This window comes from Haematobia irritans, chromosome 4 (genome assembly GCF_050003625.1).
Source record: "Haematobia irritans isolate KBUSLIRL chromosome 4, ASM5000362v1, whole genome shotgun sequence".
Classification (NCBI taxonomy): domain Eukaryota; kingdom Metazoa; phylum Arthropoda; class Insecta; order Diptera; family Muscidae; genus Haematobia; species Haematobia irritans.
In genome coordinates this window covers 17,985,439-18,001,276 of record NC_134400.1, presented here as the reverse complement: position 1 = coordinate 18,001,276, position 15,838 = coordinate 17,985,439, and the positions used below count along the sequence as shown (strand labels likewise).

The 15,838-nt window shown below is 26.9% G+C and overlaps 1 protein-coding gene and 1 long non-coding RNA gene across 3 annotated transcripts; one reads left to right on the top strand and one right to left on the bottom strand.

Annotated features, from left to right (window-relative positions):
• Positions 1-5,549: 5,549 nt before the first annotated feature.
• Positions 5,550-15,177, bottom strand: LOC142234193 (putative cytochrome P450 12c1, mitochondrial). Of its 2 annotated transcripts, none has more exons than XM_075305280.1 (4): positions 14,994-15,177; positions 11,610-12,058; positions 11,386-11,499; positions 5,550-6,674 (listed from the first exon to the last, which is right to left on the bottom strand). In XM_075305280.1, the coding sequence occupies exons 1-4, from the start codon at positions 15,084-15,086 to the stop codon at positions 5,657-5,659; spliced, it is 1,674 nt and encodes a 557-aa protein (XP_075161395.1). In that variant the 5' UTR covers positions 15,087-15,177; the 3' UTR covers positions 5,550-5,656. The 2 variants fall into 2 exon arrangements, with proteins under 2 accessions (XP_075161395.1, XP_075161396.1); XM_075305281.1 differs by having other exon boundaries at positions 11,610-11,989; positions 14,994-15,176.
• On the top strand, positions 8,602-9,354 carry LOC142234194 (uncharacterized). The gene is made up of 2 exons (XR_012721582.1): positions 8,602-9,054; positions 9,219-9,354. It is a non-coding gene; the product is annotated as an uncharacterized LOC142234194 (long non-coding RNA).
• Positions 15,178-15,838: the final 661 nt, after the last annotated feature.

The window sequence follows — 15,838 nt, the reverse complement described above, 5'->3', positions numbered from 1 at the left end:
TGTTTAGAAAGAATGCAGTTGACTTAAATTAATTTTTGGTAATCGAGTTTTTTTATTTATGTTTTTTTTTTTTTTTTTTTTTTTTATGTAGGGTTGAAATGTATAGAAATGAATTAGAATTCCCATTGAAACGTATTGAATAAAAGCTCTATAAATGTATATTTGGTGGAAAGTTCAGTCGTGTTGGAGATGAAATATCAAACGCTATGAAATTTGAGAAAAAATCCTTAATGACTGTACATTTACACAGATAGAAAAAGCTTTGTAATATGAACGAAATTTGTCATTAAAATTGAGCAAAAAACAATTTCATAGATTCAATGAAACTTTTCCTTAGTGTACTATATTCTTGCTTATTTAATAACGAAACATTTCACACTATTAAAGTACAGTTTCATTATCTTGCATTTCGCAACTAGAGTTTCAATTTATATCAAAATTTTTGATATCAAATACAAAAATGGAGTTAAGGTTCTCCTACAATTAACTTTCTCTTTTCTAAACCGAAATAAAATTTTGACAAAATTTTCTATAGAAATAAAATTTTGAAAAAATCTTCTATAGGAATACAATTTTGCAAAAATTTTCCATAGAAATAAAATTTTGACAAAATTTCTATAGAAATAAAATTTAAAAAAAAATCTATAAAAATAAAATTTAAAAAAAAATCTAAAGAAATAACATTTTGACAAAAAATGTCTATAGAAGTACAATTTTGACAAAATGAAATAAAATTTTGGCAACAATTTTCTATAGAAATAAAATTTTGACAAAATTTTCTATAGAAATAACATTTTGGCAACAATTTTCTATAGAAATAAAATTTTGACAAAATCTATAGAAATAAAATTTTGACAAAATCTATAGAAATAAAATTTTGGCAACAATTTTCTATAGAAATAAAATTTTGCAAAAATTTTCTATAGAAATAAAATTTTCAGAAAATTATCTATAGAAATAAAATTTTTACAACATTTTCTATAGAAATAAAATTTTGCAAAAATTTTCTATAGAAATAAAATTTTGAGAAATTTTTCTATAGAAATAAAATTTAGCAAAAATTTACTATGTAAATAAAATTTTGAAAAAAAAATCTATAGAAATCAAATTTTGACAAAATCTCCTATAGGAATAAAATTTTGCAAAAAATCCTATAGAAATAAAATTTTGACAAAATGTTTTATAGAAATAAAATTTTGACAACATTTTCTTTAGAAATAAAATGTTGACAAAATTTTCTATAGAAATAAATTTTGTGTAGAAATAAATTTTGCAAAAATTTTCCATAGAAATAAATTTTGCAAAAATTTTCCATAGAAATAAAATTTTGAAAAAGTTTTCATTAGAAATAAAATTTTGCAAACATTTTCTATAGAAATAAAATTTTGACAAAATTTTCTATAAAAATAAAATTTTGGCAACGATTTTCTATAGAAATAAAATTTTGACAAAATCTATAGAAATAAAATTTTGCAAAAATTTTCTATAGAAATAACATTTTGCAAAAATTTTCTATAGAAATAAAATTTTGCAAAAATTTTCTATAGAAATAAAATTTTCAGAAAATTATCTATAGAAATAAAATTTTTACAACATTTTCTATAGAAATAAAATTTTGCAAAAATTTTCTATAGAAATAAAATTTTGAAAAATTTTTCTGTAGAAATAAAATTTAGCAAAAATTTATTATATAAATAAAATTTTGAAAAAAAAAAATTCTATAGAAATCAAATTTTGACAAAATCTCCTATAGCAATAAAATTTTGCAAAAAAATTCTATAGAAATAAAATTTTGACAAAATGTTTTATAGAAATAAAATTTTGACAACATTTTCGTTAGAAATAAAATGTTGACAAAATTTTCTATAGAAATAAATTTTGTGTAGAAATAAATTTTGCAAAAATTTTCCATAGAAATAAAATTTTGAAAAAGTTTTCATTAGAAATAAAATTTTGCAAACATTTTCTATAGAAATAAAATTTTGACAAAATTTTCTTTAGAAATAAAGTTGACAAAATCTTGTATAGAAATAAAAAATTGACAACATTTTCTATAGAAATAAAATCTTGGAAAATTTTTCTATAGGAATAAAATTTTGAGAATTTTTTCTATAGAAATAAAATTTTGCAAACATTTTCTATAGACATAAAATTTTGACAAAATGTTTATAGAAATAAAATTTTGATAAAATTTTCTTTAGAAATAAAATGTTGACAAAATTTTCTATAGGAATAACATTTTGCAAAAATTTTCTATAGAAATAAATTTTGTGTAGAAATAAAATTTTGACAAAATTTTCTATAGGAATAAAATTTTGCAAAAATTTTCCATAGAAATAAAATCTTGAAAAAGTTTTCATTAGAAATAAAATTTTGAAAACATTTTCTATAGAAAAAAAATGTTGACAAAATTTTCTTTAGAAATAAAGTTGACAAAAAATTTTATAGAAATAAAAAATTGACAACATTTTCTATAGAAATAAAATTTTGCAAAAATTTTCTATAGAAATAAAATTTTGAGAATTTTTTCTATAGAAATAAAATTTTGCAAGAATTTGCTGTATAAAAAAATTTTGAAAAAATTTTCTATAGAAATAAAATTTTGACAAAATCTTCTATAGGAATAAAGTTGACAAAATCTTTTATAGAAATAAAAATTTGACAAAATTGGCTATAGAAATAAAATTTTGCAAAAATTTTCTATAGAAATAAAATGTTGACAAAATCTTTTATAGAAATAAAATTTTGACAACATTTTCTATAGAAATAAAATGTTGACAAAATTTTCTTTAGAAATAAAATGTTGACAAAATCTGTTATAGAAATAAAAATTTGACAACAGTTTCTATAGAAATAAAATTTAGACAAAATTTTCTATAGAAATAAGAGTTTGACAAAATTGTCTATAGAAATAAAAAATTGACATAATTTTCTATAGGAATGAATATGTGAAAAAGTTTTCTTTAGAAATAAAATTTTGACAAAATTTTCTTTAGAAATAAAGTTCACAAAAACATTTATAGAAATAAAAAATTGACAACATTTTCTATAGAAATAAAATTTTGAGAATTTTTTCTATAGAAATAAAATTTTGCAAGAATTTGCTATATAAAAAAATTTTGAAAAAATTTTCTATAGAAATAAAATTTTGACAAAATCTTCTATAGGAATAAAGTTGACAAAATCTTTTATAGAAATAAAAATTTGAAAAAATTGGCTATAGAAATAAAATTTTGCAAAAATTTTCTATAGAAATAAAATGTTGACAAAATCTTTTATAGAAATAAAATTTTGACAACATTTTCTATAGAAATAAAATGTTGACAAAATTTTCTTTAGAAATAAAATGTTGACAAAATCTTTTATAGAAATAAAAATTTGACAACAGTTTCTATAGAAATAAAATTTAGACAAAATTTTCTATAGAAATAAGAGTTTGACAAAATTGTCTATAGAAATAAAAAATTGACATAATTTTCTATAGGAATGAATATGTGAAAAAGTTTTCTTTAGAAATAAAATTTTGACAAAATTTTCTATAGAAATAAAATTTTGACAAAATTTTCTATAGAAATAAAATTTTGACAAAATCTATAGAAATAAAATTTTGCAAAAATTTTCTATAGAAATAACATTTTGCAAAAATTTTCTATAGAAATAAAATTTTGCAAAAATTTTCTATAGAAATAAAATTTTCAGAAAATTATCTATAGAAATAAAATTTTTACAACATTTTCTATAGAAATAAAATTTTGCAAAAATTTTCTATAGAAATAAAATTTTGAAAAATTTTTTCTATAGAAATAAAATTTAGCAAAAATTTATTATATAAATAAAATTTTGAAAAAAAAAAATTCTATAGAAATCAAATTTTGACAAAATCTCCTATAGCAATAAAATTTTGCAAAAAAAATCTATAGAAATAAAATTTTGACAAAATGTTTTATAGAAATAAAATTTTGACAACATTTTCGTTAGAAATAAAATGTTGACAAAATTTTCTATAGAAATAAATTTTGTGTAGAAATAAATTTTGCAAAAATTTTCCATAGAAATAAAATTTTGAAAAAGTTTTCATTAGAAATAAAATTTTGCAAACATTTTCTATAGAAATAAAATTTTGACAAAATTTTCTTTAGAAATAAAGTTGACAAAATCTTGTATAGAAATAAAAAATTGACAACATTTTCTATAGAAATAAAATCTTGGAAAATTTTTCTATAGGAATAAAATTTTGAGAATTTTTTCTATAGAAATAAAATTTTGCAAACATTTTCTATAGACATAAAATTTTGACAAATTGTTTATAGAAATAAAATTTTGATAAAATTTTCTTTAGAAATAAAATGTTGACAAAATTTTCTATAGGAATAACATTTTGCAAAAATTTTCTATAGAAATAAATTTTGTGTAGAAATAAAATTTTGACAAAATTTTCTATAGGAATAAAATTTTGCAAAAATTTTCCATAGAAATAAAATCTTGAAAAAGTTTTCATTAGAAATAAAATTTTGAAAACATTTTCTATAGAAAAAAAATGTTGACAAAATTTTCTTTAGAAATAAAGTTGACAAAAAATTTTATAGAAATAAAAAATTGACAACATTTTCTATAGAAATAAAATTTTGCAAAAATTTTCTATAGAAATAAAATTTTGCAAAAATTTTCTATAGAAATAAAATTTTGCAAGAATTTGCTTTATAAAAATTTTCTATAGAAATAAAATTTTGACAAAATCTTCTATAGGAATAAAGTTGACAAAATCTTTTATAGAAATAAAATTTTGACAACATTTTCTATAGAAATAAAATTTTGACAAAATTTTCTATAGAAATAAGAGTTTGACAAAATTGTCTATAGAAATAAAAAATTGACATAATTTTCTATAGGAATGAATATGTGAAAAAGTTTTCTTTAGAAATAAAATTTTGACAAAATTTTCTACAGAAATAAAATTTTGACAAAATTTTCTATAGAAATAAAATTTTGACAAAATTTTCTTCTATAGAAATAAAATTTTGACAAAATTTTGTATAGAAATAAAATTTTGACAAAATTTTCTATAGATATAACTCTATAGAAGTACCTCTTAGTTGGAGAGGAATTGTCTACCAAAACATCAAGAACCATTCTACCTAACAAAAGAAAAGAAAATAAAATTTTTGGTGGAATTCTACCAACCGTGGCAACCGTGATACGCACCTTCAAAAAAAGACAGCGACATTTTTTAGCTGATTTAATTTTATTTTACATTATGAAAATTAGTTAATTTTAGTTCAATTTTGTCAAATGTGAGAAATTCTTATTTTATTTATTAACAATAAATGAGGAAAAACATTTTATGCAAATAAATTACATAATTTTACTAAATATGAAAATAGTTCATATTTTCCTAAAATGGGTGAAGTTTATTTAAATTGACTTGATAAGTTTCTCAAATAAGTGAACTTTTCTTAAATTCTATCTGTGTTGAACTTTATATAACGGTAAAAACATTTTAATAATTTTTAATTCCAAAATATGAAATTTTATTAAATAACAGAAAAAAGTTATTTTTTTTTAATAAATGTTCTTTAATTTTATTGGTATCAGTTGTTGCAATTATTAAAATATTTTACTTTAAATATTGTTGGTTCACTTTTTTTCTGCGTGTATCTTAATTTAAGTCCTTAAATTTGAATTTTAACGGCAGAACGCAAGTATTGACAAAATAATTTTCAAATGCATTTTCCGTGGAATAATTATATTCCATTTGAAAATTTCGTACAATATTCGCCAATGTTAATTCCAATTGCAGTTCGACTATACGTTTTCCCACACACGACCTTGGTCCAAAGCCAAAGGGTAAATATATATTTGGAATAGAGGTAGCTTTCAATTCATTCGTATTGTCACGTAACCAACGTTCCGGTAAAAATTCTTTAGGTTTTGGAAAATATTTTTCCTCTTGCAATAGCAAATTTGAGACCAGAAAGACATTAGTGCCTTTGGGTATTTGATAGCCACTCAAACATAAATCCATTGCCGTAGTTCTATTATTACCAAATACCAAAGGATAAATACGAATTGCCTCCTTGATGCAGGCTCGAAGATAAGGTAAATTATTCATATTCTCAATGGTAAAATGGTCTCTTTTTCCGATTTGCTTTAGAATTTCCTTGCGTAAAATTTCCTGTTTCTCTGGATTGGTGGCCACACAAAGTAATAATCCAGACATAATCGATGATGTGGGCTCAACTCCAAACAATAGCAAGTCGACAGCCATAATTATGGCAATTTTACGATCAATTCTTATTAATTTCTCTAAAACACTACGTTCTCGGTGGTAACCATGTTCTCGGTAGTCATGTTGCTCAAGGCCTTGCAAAGTTTCGTCCACATATTTACGACAAATATTCGTTATGAAATCCATGGAATATTCAAATCGTTTATATGTTGGTGTCCTCACATATTTATAGATCGATGGTTTTATACCCAAATCATAAAAGGCCTTTGTAAAACTCTGCATACAATGAAATAATTCTTGAGCTTCCGGCAAGGCATCCTCATGGCGGACAAGACCCAAGTCTTTATCTAAAGCTATGGCAGCCACAGAATCAAAGGCTAAACATTTAATTTCATGCAGAAAATCATCGGGAACTTCCAAAGTGGTAGGATTACGTATTTTTCGAATTCTGGAACACAAGAAGGGATATGTTAAGTAAATTTATCTTTATAATAAGACGCAGATTTTTTTCTTATCAATACACTTTTAAACGCAACAAAGGACGTCTTCAGTTATATGAGAGTGTGCAATGTGAGAGAGAGAGAGAGAGAGTGGGAGACTGCACAGATATGGATATATACGAGTCAATTGCAGTTATTGTTGTATGTTGAAGGAAACATTTTTAGGATTTGTCTTCAGTCTGAACAAGCAAGGAAAGTCTAAAGTCGGGCGGGGCCGACTATATTATACCCTGTACCACTTTGTAGATCTAAATTTTCGATACCATATCACATCCGTCAAATGTGTTGGGGGCTATATATAAAGGTTTGTCCCAAATACATACATTTAAATATCACTCGATTTGGACAGAATTTGATAGACTTCTACAAAATCTATAGACTCAAAATTTAAGTTGGCTAATGCACTAGGGTGGAACACAATTTTAGTAAAAAAATATGGGAAACATTTAAATCTGAAGCAATTTTAAGGAAACTTCGCAAACGTTTATTTATGATTTATCGTTCGATATATATGTATTAGAAGTTTAGGAAAATTAGAGTAATTTTTATAACTTTTCGACTAAGCAGTGGCGATTTTACAAGGAAAATGTTGGTCGAAATCAGAAAAACATATATATGGGAGCTAAATCTAAATCTGAACCGATGTCAACCAAATTTGGCACGCATAGCTACAATGCTAATTCTACTCCCTGTGCAAAATTTCAACTAAATCGGAGTTAAAAATTGGCCTCTGTGGTCATATGAGTGTAAATCGGGCGAAAGCTATATATGGGAGCTATATCTAAATCTGAACCGATTTCAACCAAATTTGGCACGCATAGCTACAATGCTAATTATACTCCCTGTGCAAAATTTCAACTAAATCGGAGCAAAAAATTGGCTTCTGTGGTCATTTGAGTGTAAATCGGGCGAAAACTATATATGGGAGCTATATCTCAATCTGAACCGATTTCAACCAAATTTGGCACGCAAATTTTCTATAGAAATAAAATTTTGACAAAATTTTCTATAGAAATAAAATGTTGACAAAATTTTCTAGAAATAAAATTTTGACAAAATTTTATATAGAAATAAGATTTTGACAAAATTTTCTATAGAAATAAAATTTTGACAAAAGTTTCTATAGAAATAAAATTTTGACAAAATTTTCTATAGAAATAAAATTTTGACAAAATTTTCCATAGAAATAAAATTTGGCAAAATTTTCTATAGAAATAAAATTTTGATAAAATTTTCTATAGAAATTAAATTTGCCAAAATTTTCTATAGAAATAAAATTTTGACTAAATTTTCTATGGAAATAAAATTTTGACAAAATTTTCGATAGAAATAAAATTTGGCAAAATTTTCTATAGAAATAAAATTTCGATAAAATTTTCTATACCCGTGTAAAAATTGGAGGATCCAATCCTATCTAATAATATCAAATTGGATCTAATTGGATCTGTTCAGATATTGGTTCAGACATAATTAGATATGCACAGATATGCTATATATGGTGCTAGATCTGGTTAGATATAATTGCAGATCTCATCATATATATTATAATATCTAATTATATCTGGCATATCTAATAATATATGCTTGGATAGGACCATATATAGCACTATATCTAATAAGATATGGTAGATATAACATCATATCTGACTATATATGGGGTTAAATACGGTCCAAAATATAATAAAAAAAATCATGAACAAGTTAAAAAGATTTTTGAAATACACGTCTACACCTCAATGTCATTATGTCAAATGTCAACGCCGTCAGGGGCATCACTTCTAAACAAATTTAACGCCAGACTAGCTGAGAAAATTAAGAAATTTAATATAATTGTTTTAAATTTGTTCCTTTGATAAAGTGTATATCGTTTCCTTTATTGCGGAGATTATGTAGGTAAGTAGATTGTATTTGTTATTTCCTTAGTAGTCATTTTCATATTGTTTTACTATTTTCTAGATTTGGAAAAAAAGGAAACCTCAGTGGTGTACTGGTTAACATGCCCGCCTTGCATTCAAAATGTCACGGGTTCAATCCCAGTTCCGACCAACACCAAAAATTATTTCGGCGGTGGGTTATCTCCTCGCAGTAATGTTGGTGACATTTCTGCTTCAAAGATTCTCTAAGTTGTTTCAGCGCAACGTGAAATGCCGATAGTTCTCGATTATAGCAAGGAGGTCCCATGTTATTGAGCTAATTATTGAATCGAGCAGCAGTCAGTGATAAGTGAGATGTTGATCACTGTGATGTCATGATGGTCTGAATAGTATGTATGAGCCTAAAATAACAGCCTATCGCTATACCTAACCTAATCCCGAATACACTTTAAATGTGAGTATTAAAAGCAACATAAAATTATATGGCAATTTTTATTGCAACTTAAAGAAGAATGATCTAAAACAATACTAATACTTGCTTACATAGTTCAATATATTCCCATATTTGTTTATTCCTATATTTGTTTAATAATTGTTTTTTACTTAATTTCATTGCAGATTGCCTTAACGCTGTAATACTTTAGTCGCGTGTCTATGTCCAAAGCAGAAGAAACAAACGAAAAAACCCTTGGACAACACTCTAACTCAACTGTCAATACTCTTAAATAGCTTTGATGGATCAATTTAAATTAAACATATTTATTATGCACATACTTTTTGTCTGTATTATTAAATAAAACTATTGATTTTATATACAAATTATGGGCTTTTATGTGTTGAAAGATCTCGAAAGATACAATTGTATCAAATAATATACAATTATATAAAATTAGATCTGATTAGATGTGTCTCATTTTTGAGATCTGATCAGATCCAATTTCATAGTATTTAGATCTGACCAGATATAACCATTTTTCGGATCTGCTCAGATCTGACCATATCTTGGCTCAGATCTAACCATATCAAATCAGATCCCCCAATTTTTACACGGGTAGAAATAAAATTTTGACAAAATTTTCGATAGAAATTAAATTTGGCAAAATTTAAATTAGAAATAAAATTTTGACTAAATTGTCTTTACATCTACAGTATTAGTATCACGGTTGCCACTCGTGCCAAAAATAATCCACGAAAAATTGAGGAAAATTTTACCAAAAATCTACCGAATTTTTGTGGTTATTGTTTTATTCGAATGATATGTTTTATATTGAATTTCTTGATTTTTTTTTTTTTAATTTTATTTTGTATAGAAAATTTTTTTAAAATGTTATTTCTATAGAAAATTTTGTTATGATTTTATTTCTATAGAAAATTTTCTTAAAAATTTTTTTTTTCTATAGAAAATTTTTTCAAAATTGTATTTCTATAAAAAATTTTGTTAAAATTTTATTTCTATAGAAAATTTTTTCAAAATTTTATTTCTATAGAAAATTTTATCAAAATTGTATTTCTATAGGAAATTTTCTCAAAAATTTATTTCTATAGAAAACGTTGTCAAAATTTTATTTCTTTAGAAAATTTTGTCAAAATTTTATTTCTATAGAAAATTTTGTCAAAATTTTATTTCTATAGAAAATTTTTTTCTGTGGGAAATTTTCTCAAAAATTTATTTCTATAGGAAATTTTGTCAAAATGTTATTTCTATAGAAAATTTTGTAAACATTTTATTTTTATAGAACATTTTCTCAAAATGTTATTTCTATAGAAAATTTCTAAAAAATTTATTTTGCCAAAAATTTGCTATTTCTATAGAAAATTTTCTTAAAATTTTATTTCTATAGAAAATTTTATCAAAATTTTATTTCCATAGAAAATTTTGTCAAAATGTTATTTCTATGTAGAAAATGTTCTTAAAATTTTATTTCTATATAGAAAAATTTTGTCAGAAGTTCATTTCTATAGAAAATTTATGAAATACCTCTTTGCAAAATCTACCAAAACATCAAAAATTCTACCAATCTACCAAACAATAAAAAATCGGCCATTTCTGGTAGAATTCTACCAACTTTGGCAACGTGTTACCACCCATTTTTCTCACTTGAATATTTAGAAGTAAATTTTCGTTCATAAATACAAGGTGACCGAACTCCCATTTTCATATCTCCAGCTTTTGGAAGACGATAATCAGTCTCTTGGTGTTGTGGTCCGAAATCTTGATCTTATTGCAGCTTGCTGGATTTGACAAAATTTTAATTTTTAAAGTATTACTGATTTTTTCCAACAAAGCCTTTTGCTTTATTTGTTTTGTTTTTTTTTTTTAACTTGTCAAAAATGTATTGGGGATTTCTGTGAGGAATTTAAGTTTAAGTTGGGGACTTTTGGGGACGAAAACATCATAATTTGGGGACAAGAGCCTGAAAAATACTGGCAACACTGACAACAGCAGCAAAGGGTATTTGATATTGTAATGTAAACAAAAGATAACGGTATGAGCGATAGTAGGTTAGTTTTTTTAGTACTGTGATGATCTTAAAGAAAACACAAGTCATTTAGAAAAATTTTTAACACAGTTCTGATAGCACTGGTTTATGCAATCGCAGAGAGCAAGTTTTTTTTACGAAATTTTACTATTATGAACTTTCTATAATTATTCTCTCTACTAAAAATTTTCTTTATTTTAAAGAAATGTGTTAACAAATCCTGTAAATTGCGTATCCTAGAATTTAGGTTGCATGAACTTTCATAGGTAAATATCGTTCCAGTGTAGAGAATATCTGCAAAATACCTGTTTATAAACTCATTACTAGCTTTCTCTGTGGGCTCTATGTAGAGGCGAGCATTTTTGGGTTGCATTAGTACAGGATTTACAGCATGACGAAATCTGCTCCATTGTGGACCACTGAAAATATTAAAAAAAAAAATAAGGAATATATAAAGAACAATTTATTTACTTCGAAGATATTACATCCTTGATGTAACGATTTTTTTTATTTTGAAAAATATACTTACTTTCCTGCCACTCCCAAATTATTCTCATCATAGAGATCATCATTTCTGCTTAGACGATATTCAAACATTAACTCATTTCCCGGTCGTATTGGATATTGACCCTCGGTGCGAAAAACTTTCATGTGATCATCCAAATTGAATGAAATTAAATTCGTATTTTGACCGAACATTCCTGGTAAGAGATAAAGGTCCCCATAGCGTTGACGACATAATCGCATTACATTTTCAAAAGATTTTCCATGAAAATCTCCACCCTTTAAGAAACCTCGTAACATTTGGAATTTTGATGGGCCTGGTACATTTGTGAAGGGTTTTGCAAGATGCCATTCTTGTTTTAATTTGCCTACATAGGAATTTTCCGAAGATTCTGGAATAGATGACTGTTTTTGGCAATATAATATACAAATACTCTTAAAAACAAGTAACAGGTTGGCTGATAAGTCCCCGGTCTAACAAAGAAAAACATATTTTTTTTTGTGAAAATTCGTTTTTATTATTCAACATAGTTCCCTTCAAGAGCGATACAACGATTATAACGACTGCGTTCACCGTCCTCCGTGCTCATTTCACCACGCTTGCATTTTGCATACCAATCAATTATTGTTGATTTCCCTGGGGCAGAGTCCGGAAACTCATAATCAAGCCAAGTTTTTGTTTCAACCGTATTTTCCCCCTTCATAAAACGGTATTTTATCAAAACACGAAATTCTTTTATTCCCATTTTTTCACAATAACAAAAGTTGCTTCACAAAAGACGCTCTATCTCACAAACTAATTGACTTACAGACGTCAAATTTTGACACGAATCATTTGAAGGTTGATACTATATAAAAATAATATGCATTTAATACTAGCGACGCCATCTATGTGTCAAACCAGGGACTTATAAGCCAACCTGTTATATACGGCCGTAAGTTCAGCCAGGCCGAATCTTTTGTACCCTCCACCATGGATTGCGTAGAAACTTCTACGAAAGACTGTCATCCACAATCGAATTACTTGGGTTGTGGTAATACTTACCGATGGCAAGGTATCTTAAAACTTCTTAACATCGTCTTCTAAATTGTAAGTTAGTCGTTACGTGTTAATATTGGCCACAAAAGGTATATATGTATAAGTAAGTCTACAAATAATTACGAGCCGATATGGACTTTTGCGCACTAATTAGAGAGCCAGAATTGAAATATGGGGTTCGCTTTATATGGGGGCTATATACAATTATGAACCGATATGGACCAATATTTGTGTGATTGGCCATCGATTAATCTGATGGCTACATATTGGATGAAATTTGCTGCTCCAAGAGGCTCCAAAACCAAGTCAGGGGTTCGGTTTATATGGGGGCTATATATGATTAAGGACAGATATGGACCAATTTTTGCATGGTTGTTAAAGACCATATACTAACACCACGTGCCAAATTTCAACCCGATCGGATGAATTTTGCTCTTCCAAGGGGCTCCGGAGGTCAAATCTGGGGATCAGTTTATATGGGGGCTATATATAATTATGGACCGATTTCGACCAATTTTTGCATGGGTGTTTGAGGCCATATACTAAAACCATTTACCAAATTTCAGCCGGATCGGATGAAATTTGCTTCTCTTAGAGGCTCCGCAAGCCAAATCTGGGGATTGGTTTATATGGGGACTATATATAATTATGGACCGATGTGGACCAATTTCTGCATGGTTGTTAGATAGCATATACTAACACCATGTACCAAATTTCAGTCAGATCGGATGAAATATGCTTCTCTTAGAGGCTCCGCATGCCAAATCTGCTGATCGGTTTATATTGGGGCTATATATAATTATGGACCGATATGGATTAATTTTCGCATGGTTGTTAGAGGCCCTATACTGACACCATGTACCAAATTTCAGTCAGATAGGATGAAATATGCTTCTCTTAGAGGCTCACCAAGCCAAATCTGGGGGGGGGTTATATGGGGGCTATACGTAAAGGTGGACCGATATGGTCCATTTGCAATACCATCCGACCTACATCAATAACAACTAATTGTGCCAAGTTTCAAGTCAATAGCTTGTTTCGTCCGGAAGTTAGCGTGATTTCAACAAACGGACGGACATGCTTAGATCGACTCAGAATTTCACCACGACATAAAGGGTGGTTAAATTGTAAGGGCCGATGTTGAATGTGAACCACACCTAAACGTCAAGTTTTTTCCGAATTTTATTTGACATTTCTCTATTTCAGACTTACGCAATTTGAACCAACAACGTTCCAATGGTTCCAAGAAATGGCAACAGTAGATGATCAATTTTCGAAGAAAGTCATCTTCAGTGGTGAGGCACATTTTCACCTCAGTGGATTCGTCAATAAACAGATTTGCCGCATTTGGGCGAATGAGAATCCAAGAGTGATTGTCGAAAAACCAATGCACCCACAAAGAGTGACTGTTTGGTGCGATTATTGGGCTGGCGGCATAATCGGGCCGTATTTTTTCCAAAATAAGGCCGGTCAGGCAGTTACTGTGAATGGTGTTCGCTATCGTGAGATGATAACGAACTTTTTATGGCCCGAATTGGAAGATATGAATGTGGACGATATGTGGTTTCAGCAGGACGAAACAATGGCTCTTTTGCGCCACAAATTCAATGGCCGTGTTATCTCATGCAATGGCGATGTCAATTGGCCGCCAAGATCATGTGATTTGACACCGTTGGACTTTTTTTCTTTGGGGTTATTGGAAAGAAAAGGTGTACGTCGATAAGCCAGCAACAATTCAAGAGCTAAAGGATGAGATAATTCGGCACATTAACGGCATAGAACCTCCATTATGCCTCAGCGTCATCGAAAATTTGGACCATCGGATGAAGGTGTGCCACCGAGGTCGCGGCGCCCATTTGGCCGATATTTTGTTCCATACATAATTGAGTAATACCAATATATCATAATAAAATAAAATTACAATAATTTCCTAAATAGTTTGTGTTTTATTCAAAATCAACATCGGCCCTTGAAAATTTAACCACCTTTTATATACTTTATGGGGTCTAAGAGCAATATTTCGATGTGTTACAAAAGGAATGACAAAGTTAAATACCCCCCATCCTATGGTGGAGAGCATAAAAAGTCTGCTAAGGCAGAAAAAAAAATCTATAGAAATAAAATTTTGACAAAATTTTCTATAGAAATAAAATTTTAACAAAAAAAAGTCTGCTAAGGCAGAAAAAAAAATCTATAGAAATAAAATTTTGATAAAATTTTCTATAGAAATAAAATTTTAACTAATTTTTATATAGAAATAAAATTTTAAAAAATTTTTCTATAGAAATAGAATTTTGACAAAATTTTCTATAGAAATAAACTTTTCATATCATAAGTGAATTTCACAAGTGAAGTCATTCAAATTCTCACCTTAAATGTGCTGCATGTTAAAGATTGTCTAAAAGCCCAAAATCCTTTAAATATAATTTTCCTATTATGTTTTTTAAATAAAGTTGATAGCATTATGATTTTTCTGTTTTGGTTTCTTTCTTGCAAAGTTATTTTTATTTTGCGCGTTGATATTGTTTACTTGATTGAACAAGAATTTAAACTGAATGGAAAAGTTTGTTCAATTGTGATTATTTAGTAAATGTTAACAGAGACCCTTAAGTTAACTCTTAATTCTAGATAAGAGTTATCTACAATTTTCTCAACAAAAGAAAAAAAATAGAAAAATAACTATTAATTACACTAGTTTACAAAAAAAAATTTTCATGTACATTTGATGAGAATTCGAAAAAAAATGGTTAAAAAAATTTTATGGAACAGTTTTTGAGATATCCCGTTATTTTTAGTTTTTTGCTCTTTTTTCACTAAACAAATTATATATCGGGGTAGAAATGCCCAATTATACTTAAATGAAAGGTTTTGCAATGACGACTAATCACGTATAATTGGATCTGTGATAAGTTAAGTGGTTCAAAAAATATCGATGCAAAAAGGGTGAATTTTCAACAAAAAAAAAAATCATGTTGTACAGTGAACCTTTTCCTCCGGAAGAGTTCAAACCATTGAAAAAACGTTCGGTTTTTTAACATTTTTTTTTTTGAATTCAGCAGATCAAAATACATAAGAAAAGTCGCCTCTCATCAAATGTAAATTTGCAGTGTAAACTAGTGTTATTTAAGGAAATATTCAGATAACTTTTACATAGCACAAAAAAACAATCGTATTTACAGATTCACTTTTTTACTAAATTAAATTTTTATAAACAT

Coding starts and splice junctions, on each gene's coding strand:
- LOC142234193 (XM_075305280.1), bottom strand. CDS start 15,086: ATGCTATCAACTTTATTTAAAAAACATAATAGGAAAATTATATTTAAA. Junction 12,059..14,993: donor TAACATGCAGCACATTTAAG/GTGAGAATTTGA, acceptor TTTCTTTGTTAG/ACCGGGGACTTATCAGCCAA. Junction 6,675..11,385: donor AGTAATGAGTTTATAAACAG/GTATTTTGCAGA, acceptor CTTGTGTTCCAG/AATTCGAAAAATACGTAATC.